General features: G+C 37.5%; 1 protein-coding gene across 1 annotated transcript in view; it reads left to right on the top strand.

The window, feature by feature from the left end:
- Positions 1-12,421, top strand: part of LOC112148145 (glutamate receptor, ionotropic, delta 2) — a gene marked incomplete at both ends in the record, with an annotated part of 463,040 nt that overhangs the window by 300,046 nt on the left and 150,573 nt on the right. The window contains 1 exon segment of the mRNA XM_024274979.2: positions 3,097-3,384. Coding sequence (XP_024130747.1) covers positions 3,097-3,384 — 288 coding nt within the window.

Below are 12,421 nucleotides of genomic sequence, written 5' to 3'. Positions count from 1 at the left end.
TAAATATTAAGCTAGCAATAAAATATAAATCTCACTGAATTAAAGAATGATGACCATGACTAAGCAGTATGTACAGACTTGGTCAAATTTAATCATTTATTGTTACACTTTAATTAATTCCTCAAAATGTGGACTTGTACAATGGGCAGTGAGATTGAAACTGTTTTAACTCCTGCTCATTAATCATCGACATCAATGCCCAGGGAAAATGGAGGACTGAAACAAGCCCTCAGCTTTTACTAAGAAGGAAAGTAATTCATTATAACATCTTAGCCATTACATATGAAATAGATTTGTGTTCATATATTTCCAAATTAAATAAATGTCCCTTAATTGCTGGAGTGACAAGTACAGTCAATTTCCCCTGTAAGGTCTGTTTGAGATGGCTGTCCCATTAGGTCGTTAATATAGTCCATTAAGTTTTACTTTAAAAGAAAAAAAAAAAAGAACCACAATGTCAACAGTTGAATTAAATTATTTTTTTCTCTAACATGAATGATAACTCAACTGTATTATACAACAGAACTCTTGGAACTAACTTTTTTCCGACTCTGAATTCATTTTGTGTAGTTTCCATGTTTTTCTTGTGCAAAAACAGAGAACATTTTTCATTCCACCTCTCTCAGCACCATAAATCTGTTTTCCAAAGCATTTCCTTCTTGGAAAATGTATTTTCGACTCTTTTTCTTTGTTTAGTTCATATTTGATGACTCCCCGTTGGCATCACAGGCTTTGTGTATTTTAAATAGTGTCGTTATTCATTTCCTTTGGGCACCAGGTTTGTGTATTTTTCTGTTTTTTTTTTCTCGTTGTATTTAAAATCTTTTATTCCACTTTTTTTTAATCTGCGTTTCATCCAGTGTCTCTTTGACAAGATTTTAGTGGACTAAAAGTGAAACAAACCCCTTTCATAGTGAAGGACGCAGTGAAGAGCAATATGAGGGAAAAAAGAAGTGAGGGATGAAATACAGATCAAGATGGATGAGGGATAAAAAGCAGGGGCATCAATACAAGGTCAAAATGTATGCGGTCAAGCAGGTGAAAGCTGTAAACTGTGAGAGACAAAGAAAATGAGGAAAATGACGCAACATTGTGGTGATGAAATAAAAGGTAAGCAACGGGGAAAAAAAATAGACAACATTTAAAAATACTATTAGAGTAAACAAATAGGGATAAGAGAACAGTTAGTTAAAGACCCGGTCAAAAGAAAATTGTGTTTTTAACATATTCTTGTGGCATTTTTTTGATGATGGAGAGCATATAGAGAAAATGTTGCTTAAAATTGTGTTTCTGAATATTTCTGTATTCAGTGAAATTAGCAGTAGATGAAAAAATGCAGTTGGAGAAAGCTCTCTGCTCTAATGCATCTATCTGATGCATCCACAAATAGATCCATGTACATCTTCATTTTCCTTCTCCAAGCTAGCATCTGGCTCAAAACTGTATAGCTCTGATGTTGCTCGCCATTTTTGTTACACCTATAATGTTGTGTTGGGGTTTGTAAGAGGCTGTAATGCAGGGGTGTCCAACTCGATCGCACAAGGAGCCAAAATCCAAAACACACCTTAGGTAGTGAGCCGAACAGGATGAGCATTTATTGAACACTCTAAAGCTAAATTTTTAAAACCTTAAAACAGTAACTTTTTAACATAATTATGAACTAGATATATTGCATTACCTGTGATAATGCTGGAGGGAATGCTGAAATTTGAATTTGGCCACTGAAAATGCTAGTACTAATAGCTGAAGATGCTAAAATTGTTAACTAAAAATGCTGAAACTGACAGCTGAAAATGCTGACGTTAGAAGCTGAAATGCTGAAGCTAATAAATGAAAAAAACTGAAGGTAATAATAGCCAGCTAAAATATTAGCTAGATGTAAAATTAGCCTAAAAAACTAAAAAAAAAAACTTGGGTTAGCCAAAACAGCTAGCATGTAGCTAAAACAATAACGTTGACATCTATAAATGGGGCTTTAAAAGTGCTGTCTGTGGGTGATTGCCAAATTTTTGACAAATTAAAATAAATTTGTTTAATTCTTCAAAAAATAGTAAAAAAAAACATCAGTGTGCTACCCCCTACAGGTTGAATTGATGTATTAAAGTTGAATTTTGTGATTGGTCAAAGCATGTACATTTTAGAAGTCCCACTTCCCGATCTGCAGCTCCAGTAACGATGACAGTCCAGCCCCAGGCCCCACCCCTCAGACTGGATTTTCAAATTCCGGCTTCCCTGTTTGGTTACCCTTTAAAGATTAGGTGGACTTGTAGGTTGAGAAGAACATAAACCTGAAGAAAGGACATTACAAATCATGGGAAAGAGGCAGGTGGATGACTCTGGATTCAGGATAGCATATAGGATTCTGTCAAATGAAAATCACAGAATGACTCAGGCTTTGAAATAATTAGGACTTAAAGGTAAGCACCCAGAGAGGCTTTGTGGACAAAGAAAGAGATATAGGTGGATTTATAGGAGAGAATAGAATATAAAAGAGCTCAGTGACACCACGGCAGTTCGAAAAGTGAACAGAAGTGTAAAGAAATAAAAGCAAATTTGAGCCTCAATGCATTCAAAGGACAAACAAAAGAATGAAGAGTGACCCCAAGATTTGTTTTATTTCACATTTCATTTTTTTATCCACATATGAAAAACGTATTGACCCTTGTTCCCTTGTAAAATGTCATGCACAAACATTTATAAATTAATTATGACCAAAAATATGTTTGCATATATATATTTTTTTTTTCCATAAGGAAGCAGGAAATGTGTTTCTTGTTATTTCTGTGTTATTTCCTTCCCTGTGCATTGCTGTTTAACATAGAACGGATAGCATGAGACTGTAACAGCTTTGGGCATCAAAATAAATATGCAGTACATGTTGTAAGAAGATGAAACTGCCTGCCAAATCTTTCCCTCCCACTCAGTAAGTGCTGCAGTGTGGTGACCTGTAGAATAAGAATATCTTCGTCTAGGTGTATTTTTGACCACGGATAATTGCTGGGCGTCAAGCATATTGTTTTCCCATAAATGAAGTGGAATTAAAGGTACGATGTAGAATAACCTCTCCTTTTCTTCTTCCTCTTTCTGTCCCTGCAGCCTGTGAACTGATGAATCGAGGTATCCTGGCTCTGGTCAGCTCGATCGGGTGCATGTCGGCAGGCAGCCTTCAAACTCTGGCCGACGCCATGCACATTCCCCACCTCTTCATCCAGCGCTCCACGGCGGGAACACCCCGTTCTTCCTGTCCACCAACCAGCCGCATGCCCGGAGCAGACGACTACACCCTCATGGTCCGTCCACCCGTGTATCTCAATGAGGTCATCATGCAGGTGGTGTCTGAATACAGCTGGCAGAAGTTCGTCCTCTTCTACGATTCTGATTTTGGTAAGAACATTTGTTTTTTTTTCACTGATTAAATTAAATATGGTAATTTATATTAAATCAATAAATATTGACTTTTTAGGCTCATATATCCTCTTAAAATGAAAGAAATATACACTTTAAGAACCCAGATGTAAAATGTTTTAAACTATTAGCATCATTTTTGGCATAAATAAAACTAACACATAAATAGAAAACACTATTTCTTCTAAATGAATGACTTCTTTTCAAAATAAAAGACACCCAGTGTCATATAGCGTCATCTGAATGCAGCAAATGTGGTAGTAGGTAGTCAGCATTGAAAATTTGTCACTTTAGCAAAACCTCCTGATCACTATTGTGGATTTTAAATTGAAACCGTCATAAAAGTCAACAGCTCAGATAAATTAAGACATAGTTTCATGTTCATTTCGCTTCAAAACCAAACCTATATTATTAAAACTATATTGCTTTTTATGGTATCTTACCAAATTATTAAATGCTTTTCTATATTGGAATAAAACACAAAACTACTAAATGTATGCTGTAGGAAAACTCTATTTTACTTCGTATAGGACTAACTAGATGTGGTCTTACATGTCTTCTCTATGTATCTACCAAGTCACAGTGATGCAAGCAGACACATGCATCTTTATTCTGGTGACAAATCACTGAGCCTGCTCCAGTGTGTGTGTTTTCTCATTTATCCTCCTTCTTCTCTCTCAACCTCTTTACAGTCCATTAACTCCAACATTTTGCTAGAAAAATAATATGTCCTTTTCATAACGTGTCTGCAGTGGCAGTCTATAACTTACCTTGAAAAAGATCGCCTAACTAGCAGGTATGTCTCGGTGTTTCATTCATATCTGTTCTACAGTTTGTCCTCTCTGGTTTCAGCCTTGAGGAAATGATGAAGTCTCATCTGAGCTTTAGCAGAGAAAACGTTTAAAGCTTCAAAATAAAATCTTATAGAACAAAATAATCATATGCTATGTTGATAAACTCACAGGATTAAACGTCTGTGTTCTTTTTGCTGATGGATGTTCAACAAGTTTGAACATAACATTTAGAAGAACAGAACGTGCTAACATTTCTAAGCTCATTGTGAAGGTAGCGTTACTCTGATTACATCTCCTGTTATTATAAAGTAGTTTGCTCTGACAGATTTACAATGCTTCCACTGTTTAATGATGCTGCTAAGAATCATAGGCCTCACCAGTGTTGGGACTAACGCCGTTTAAGTATAACGGCGTTACTAACGGCGTTATAAATCAAGTAATTTAGTAATCTAACTAATTACTTTCATCCTCGCTGTAACGCCGTTATAGTTACTTCGTGTAAATCGCGGCGCGTTACTTCAAAGTTTGATGATCTTGCTGGAGCTGGGCGCTTTGCACCCGAAAGTTGCTTGTGTTACGCGCCCCAAGTTGCACCATGATACATGAGAAAATCCGGTTTCTTTTCAAAATATAACCAGTTTTTCACAATAAAATGCCACGATTGACAAATGTGATCATAATTTTGTGTCTAAACAGGCGGTAGACACGGATATAAACATACAATCACAACACAAACGTGCGTGCGCGAGCACAGTGACACACAAAACAGACAGGCACGCACACTTTTTTTTCTTTTCACAGACACGTACACACGCAGATCAACGTGGATAGACTCCGGTGCGGAGCGAGGAGTTTCGGGAGTTAATAAAACGACAACAGAGAGGCAGAGAGTAGCTCATCTTAGCAGAAACGGGGTAATATTTATAAAACACACAACACGGACAGACACGAGCGCGCACAGATCAACGCAGTGAGCAGACTCCGGAGCGAGTGGGCGGGGCAACGGGATTTTGGGAGAGAAAAAAGAGATGCAGAGAGCTGCTCCTCTTAGCAGAAATATGGGTTAATAATTGTAGTTTATTAATTTATTATTGTTTTGCACTTTCAGTTTTTTAAGCCATTTTGTTTAATTATAGTTGTAGGTAAGATACTTGAAGTATGTTAATAGTTGAAACGTTTAACTTTTTTGTGTGAATTTACATTTTTTATATACCACTTGTTGCAGTGTTTTGTGTGATAATTCTGACAAATAAATATTGAAAATTCTTTCCCTAAACCCTCTCTCATGTGTATCCTAAACTTAGATGATAACCGACAATAGTATACTGGTATAGTTTTCCAATGGAGTCATATTGTCTATTATTGAATGTCAATTATTTTTTTTATTTGTAACGCAGGAAAAAATACAAAATATTACCATATTTAAAGAGTAATTTAAAACGAGTTACTTTTCCAAGTAACTAATTACTTTGAAGATGCAGTAATTGAGTTACTAACTCAATTACTTTTTGGGAGAAGTAACTAGTAACTATAACTAATTACTTTTTTGAAGTGAGATGCCCAACACAGGGCCTCACAATCTCTGCACTTGTCTGGCCAAATTATTTGAATGCATTTTTTTGAGCTAATATAATAACAATCCCCAAATCTAACCTTACGGCAGAGGAGAAAGAACTAAATTTCGAATAAATTTAGATTGTTTCAAAACTCTGCTTGAGGAAGGCATGTCCAAAGTCCGGCTCATAGGCCAAACGAGCCACAAGTGTTATGTCATAAGACAACAAGACCACTTTCTTAGAACTTTCTTTTTGATTTCTTTGATTGTGCTTGGATAAATCTACCTATTAACCTTATTAACTAATGTAAATCTGGGACAACAACCTGTAGCTACTTGAGACTTTGGGGCCAAACATGAAGAACAGATTTGTTTATGTGATCAAAATAGGATAACAATATATGTTATTTTTCCATTAATATAATTTCAATTTAGATATAATATATACTATGTAACACTTCATATAAGCCAAAATATTAAATAGATAAAAGATATATTGTTTTTTTTTGTCTAATAGTTGTTGAATAGATGAAAGATTTATTACTGACAGTTTTTCTTTCTTTTTTCCATATACTAAAATAAAAAAAATGGTTATTTTGATGAAAAAAACAACAACAAAAAAACATATTTAGTTATATTGTTTTTTTTGTGTAGAAATTAAAAGTATCCCATTACAAAAAAAAACAAAAAACATTTCACTCAATTTCACGTTTTACCCATGACACCCCTGGCTCAAGGATTTGCCTTTCACCTATTGACTGTTAATGAGGACTGGACTTAGTGACCCCTCCTCCCCCCATTACCAAATAGGAAGTACCCACTGGTCAAAAAAGGCCAAAATTCCTTAAAGTTTTTTTTTTTTTTTTTGAACTAACGCCAGTTAGCCAGTCATGATAGCCCTAGCATAACCATTCTTGTTCTGCTTTTTTTGCATGTTTTTGCTAATACTATTTTTTAAAATATTTTTGCTGTAGCACAAATTATTCAAGTTGTAAACTGACCAATCAGAGGCCTCAATAAAAGTACCCGGCCTCGCGTTGAGCAGTTGAGGGATATATTGACGAATTCTTCTTCAGTGAAAGGGGTGTGGCTTTCTAACATAGTCACTAGTGATTAGAGAGTGGTTGCCATAGAAATGTAGACCAATCATGGCTTAAGGAGGTTCCAACATGGTGACAGAAATTTCGTGAAAAATTGCGACGGATTTAACTTCATTTGGTTGGAACCGGAAGTAAGTCATTTTCTATGAGTGACGTCTCACTTGCTCAGTCCAGTTCTCTATATACAGTCAATGATTTTTCCTCCCCAAGCATTCATCCTGCCTGTAAAAATCAACAACCAGCCTGTTTCCTCTGACTGCCAGGAATGATGTTGCAAAAATTTAAGGCAGCTGCAGATTTGACATACGTGTTCCATGGACTCCATGTTGATCTTTCTGCTCACTTGGATTTTTTTTTAACCAAAAGAGCAGCAAACCAAAGCTTTGTCAATAAAGAAGTTCGGTTTACCAACTACTCCCTGCTAAATCTGATGCTAAAAACGAGAGGCTGGTCAAGTTGAGTCATGGCATGTCATGGGAAAAACAGTTCTTTAGTCATTCAGGTGAGACCCCTGTTGGGCCAGTGATCCTAATGGGTACAGCTTCTCCGCTCTTTCCATTTTGCTTTGCACTCAAATGCCTGATGTCAGTGAAGGTGTTTTGCCGTCTAATGGAAAACACTCACTGCAACATCACTCAAAGGTACAAGAACACACCTAAAAGCTTCAGTCCATACAAGGCACTATGATAGGTTTCTGCCTATGGTTATTTCCATCTTGATTTACTCCTTATAGCTGCAATGAAGCTCCATTTCACTCATTGCAGTCAATTAACACAATGAATGTGTTGTAAGCATTGATCTCTAATGGGGCCTCTGCAGTGGAATTGTTTTGCAATGCTTTCTTCAGGCTGAACTTAAATCTTTCAAGACATTAAAGCATTTTATCTGTGTATTGAATACTGCATGTCATCTGAAAACAACCAGGGAGTTCAACCAAGCAGCTTATACTGGATGAATATGGAGTAGCGGCTAATGCGGCCCCCCTGGAAATGCTGCTCTATTCTCAACTCTGGGTGATAATTGACATGATAAAATCAGCCCTGAACAGCCCTGAATTTCCTCCAAATGGTAAATTTATTCGTGCAAAACATGAACACGCATGTGAACCAGGTGATCTAAGTCTATATCTACTTGTGCAAAAATTAAAATTGACAGTAACGATATATTCAGCTGCCATTTTATCAGGTACATCTTGCTACTACCGGGTTGGATTTACAACAGTTGAATATCAATAAAATGGACAAACCTCTGCTTATAGCTTATTTTTTTCCCTTTTTCCTTTATAGCTGTTCATGACAGCTTTTCTGCTTTTTCATCCTTAAAAGCTTTTAAAAAAGCACAAACAGTGTCAACATCGCACCCCTCCTCCTCCCCCCCCACCTAGCTTAGACAGTGGCAGGTAAGGACGGGCGCCGCACCCGGAAAAGTTATCAATTATGTCAAACTTTTGAATTATTTTATTTGTTTTTTTAATTACTTTCTTAATTTATACGTGAAATGAGTTAAAAAAGTTGGCGCTCAAGGCATAAGTCGCCTATGACTCTGGGATGATTCCATCTTTATGACATGGCGTGTAGTAGGAAGTAGCCTTTACACTGTGGTCAACAAGGGATGGATATGGTCAGCAACAATACTCAGGTAGACTGTAGCATTGGAATCATGATCAACTGGTGCAAAGGGGCCCAAAGTGTGCTAAGAAAGTATCCCCCACACCATTACACCACCACCACCAGCCTGAACTGGAGATACAAGGCACGATGGATCTATGCTTTCATGTTGTTGATGCCAAATTCTGACCCTACCATTTTAATGTCACTGCAGAAATGGGGACTCATCAGACTAGGCAACGTTTTTCCAATCCTGTGTGAACTGTAGCCTCAGTTTCCTGTTCTTAGCTGATGGGAGTGGAACCCGCTGTGGTCGTCTGCTGCATATCAGACATATCAGTCTAACCCACCTTGGCTAATATGATTAAAAAAATGAACCCGGCAACAATATGCACTTACATGACTTTGAATCTTCTTCAAAAATTTAACTTAGGTTCAAGTAATTTCCAAACTTGTACCCACTATTATTCAAATGTTCTCTCCAACTGCAAAATGAAATACCCCTGTAAAAGCAGCTCTATCATCTGAAGCTTCAACCCATTCTACCACATTTAAAAACCACATGCAAATTCCCCCAAAAATATGCATGTCTTTAATATGCATGTCTACTTCGGAAACATTTCTTCTACTCTTGACCTTTACTTTGACTTACAAGGACTGAAAGTAGAAAAGTCGATGTTTCTAAATCATATTTGTCCAAACATGTCATCATTTATTCATGATGTTACAACATGAAAACACACACACACACACAAATATGTAAATGGACACACATATTCATAGCCCAGTTAAGTCTCTCTATCCGCTTTGTGCCCTGAGACCTGTGATCCACCACTCGGACCCGGAGGGTTTTTCGCCAGAGAAAGTTCTGTCAGCCTCAGAAGGGCCTTTAAAGATATCACCATTGTTCCCCGATGACCTCACCCCATGTTCAAGGGGAAAAGGGAGAGACACGGGTGCCAGCGACCGAGAAAAAGACAGGCTTGTCCGTTAAAGATGATAGCAGTGTTCTCTGAAGGCCCTGCCTCTTTACAAGGAGAGGTCTTTGAAGAACAGACAGTCAAGTGTGTCCTCTCAAATGAAGCTACAGCGCAACTGTCCCCATCCCTATTTTCAGCTCTACTGGTGCGTCCCGGACACTGAGAACACATGTTTTTTTTTTTTCTTTTTGCTACATCTCATCTGTTCCTTCCCTTTCACGATTTATCTTCTTCAGTTTCCTCTTTTGTATGTTTTCTGTCCTCATATACTGCAGATATTTACAGATTTTTGCGTCTCGTTTTAAAACTCCTTTACACTGAAGACTTGTTTTTGATGTGAAAGGCTCTGGCTTTCCTGGAGGATAAAGTTATCGACCTCCAAAGTAATAAAAATTCTATTTACCCCTTTAATACACTATAGTAAGCTCTGAAAATTGTCTGCATAGTCCAACTGAGACTCTTGTGCATTGCATGCATGCTGTGTGCATGTTATTTTCTAATTTGTTCTTATAAATACCTCAAGACAGGTTCATACATTAAAGACAAAATCAATAGAGTCAATAGAACCACCTTCTGCGGCAGCAGCTGCTGTTTGTCACAATCAAGGTTGTACATGCAGAAGTATTTACTGACAAATTGAGTTATAATGCCTGTTTTATGTTTTTACTTTTCTAGAGATCTTCTTTTTGAAAGGATCTATGTTGAAAAAAATACACTTACATATTCTCCTTTTAGCTAATAGCCCAAATAAATATGTGATAATGTTTCATCTGAAAATAGAGAAACAACTGATGAGTAAAACTGTAAAAAGAGGAAAAATAAAAATGTACATTTTCATATATATATATATAGTGAGGGAAAAAACTATTTGAACCCCAGCTGATTTTGTAAGTTTGCCCACTAAGAAAGAAATGATCAGTCTATAATTTCAATGGTAGGTTTATATGAACAGTGAGAGACAACAATGACAAAAAAAATCCAGAAAAATGCGTTTCCAAAAAAGTTATAAATTAATTTGCATTTCCATGAAGGAAATAAGTATTTGATCCCTTTGAAAAACGTGCTTCAGTACTTGGTGGCAAAACCTTTGTTGGCAATCACAGAGGTCAGCCTTTTCTTGCAGTTAGCCACGAGGTTTGCACACATCTCAGGGGGGCTTTTGGCCCACTCCTCTTTGCAGATCCTCTCCAAGTCATAAATGTTTTGTGGCTGATGTTTGGCAACTCGAACCTTCAACTCCCTCCACAGATTTTCTATTAGATTAAGGTCTGGAGACTGACTAGGCCACTCCATGACCTTAATGCGCTTCTTCTTGAGCCAATCTTTGGTTGCCTTGGCCGTGTGTTTTGGATCATTGTCATGCTGGAATACCCAACCACGACCCATTTTTAATGCCCTGACTGAGGGAAGAAGGTTCTCACCCAACACTTGACGATACATGGCCCCATCCATCCTCCCTTTGATGCGGTGCAATTGTCCTGTCCCCTTGGCAGAAAGACACCCCCAAAGCATAATGTTTCCACCTCCATATTTGACAGTGGGGACGGTGTTTTAGGAGTCATAGGCAGCATTCCTCCTCCTCCAAACACGGCGAGTTGAGTTGATGCCAAAGAGCTCAATTTTGGTCTCATCTGACCACAACACTTTCACCCAGTCTTCCTCTGAATCAGTCAGGTGTTCAGTGGCAAACTTCAAACGGGCTTGTAGATGGACTTTCTTGAGCAGGGGGACCTTGCAGGCACAGCAGGATTTCAGTCCTTCACGGCGTAGTGTGTTACCAACCGTTTTTGTGGTGACTATGGTCCCAGCTGCCTTGAGATCATTGACAAGTTCCTCCCGAGTGGTTCTGGGCTGATTCCTCACCGTTCTCATTATCATTGAAACTCCACGAGGTGAGATCTTGCGTGGAGCTCCAGACCGAGGGAGAATGGCAGTTAATTTATGTTTCTTCCATTTGCGAATAATTGCACCAACTGTTGTCACCTTCTCACCCAGCTGCTTGGCGATGGTCTTGTAGCCCATTCCAGCCTTGTGTAGGTCCACAATCTTGTCCCTGACATCTTTGGAAAGCTCTTTGGTCTTGGCCATGGTGCAGAGTTTGGCATCTGGATTGATTGATTGATTGCTTCTGTGGACAGGTCTCTTTTATACAGGTAACGAGCTGAGAGGTCAATGTCAGCTTGTTACCTGTATAAGACCCACCTGGGAGCTAGAGATCTTGCTGACGGATAGGGGATCAAATACTTATTTCCTTCATGGAAATGCAAATTAATTCATAACTTTTTTTTAAACGCATTTTTCTGGATTTTTTTTGCCATTGTTGTCTCTCACTGTTCAGATGAACCTACCATTGAAGTTATAGACTGATCATTTCTTTTTTAGTGGGCAAACTTACAAAATCAGCTGGGGTTCAAATAGTTTTTTCCCTCACTGTATGTATAATAAAACTTAATGAAAAATAAATGTAAAAAACACTTCTAACCTTTGTTTCTACTTAATCAATTAAATTTTATTTGGTTGAATTGGGATTTATTTTTGATATTACAAAAGAAAAATACAGAAACGTTTACCTATTTACTACATTCATCTAACTAGAGGGCGCAAAGATAATTATAAAAGTCCAACTCCGATCACCTTTTGATCTATTTTAAAAGCGTTGACAGTGGTCTTTTAATTACAATTATGCCATTTTAGTCAAACGTTTTTAAGAAACACTCGTTTTCTTGGACTTTTTTTTGAGAGCGGCAGTAGTTTGTTAAAATTCTCCTCTGAGTTGTGGGCGGGACTTGGGGCTTGTCTATTGTATTTTCTACATAACAAATACATTTTTTAATCTACCTTCAATTGACAATGATTCAAATAAATGTTATAGTTTCTGGAGTATAAGTAGCGTATAAGTCACAGTTTTTTTCATAGTTTAGACAGAGGTGTAACTTATACTCAGGAGCGACTTATTTGTGATTTTTTTTTTTTTTTTTTT

Source organism: Oryzias melastigma, linkage group LG9 (assembly GCF_002922805.2).
Source record: "Oryzias melastigma strain HK-1 linkage group LG9, ASM292280v2, whole genome shotgun sequence".
In the NCBI taxonomy this organism is placed as follows: Eukaryota; Metazoa; Chordata; class Actinopteri; order Beloniformes; family Adrianichthyidae; genus Oryzias; species Oryzias melastigma.
Note: the sequence above shows the minus strand (reverse complement) of the source record. Positions and strands in the feature narration are given on the sequence as shown.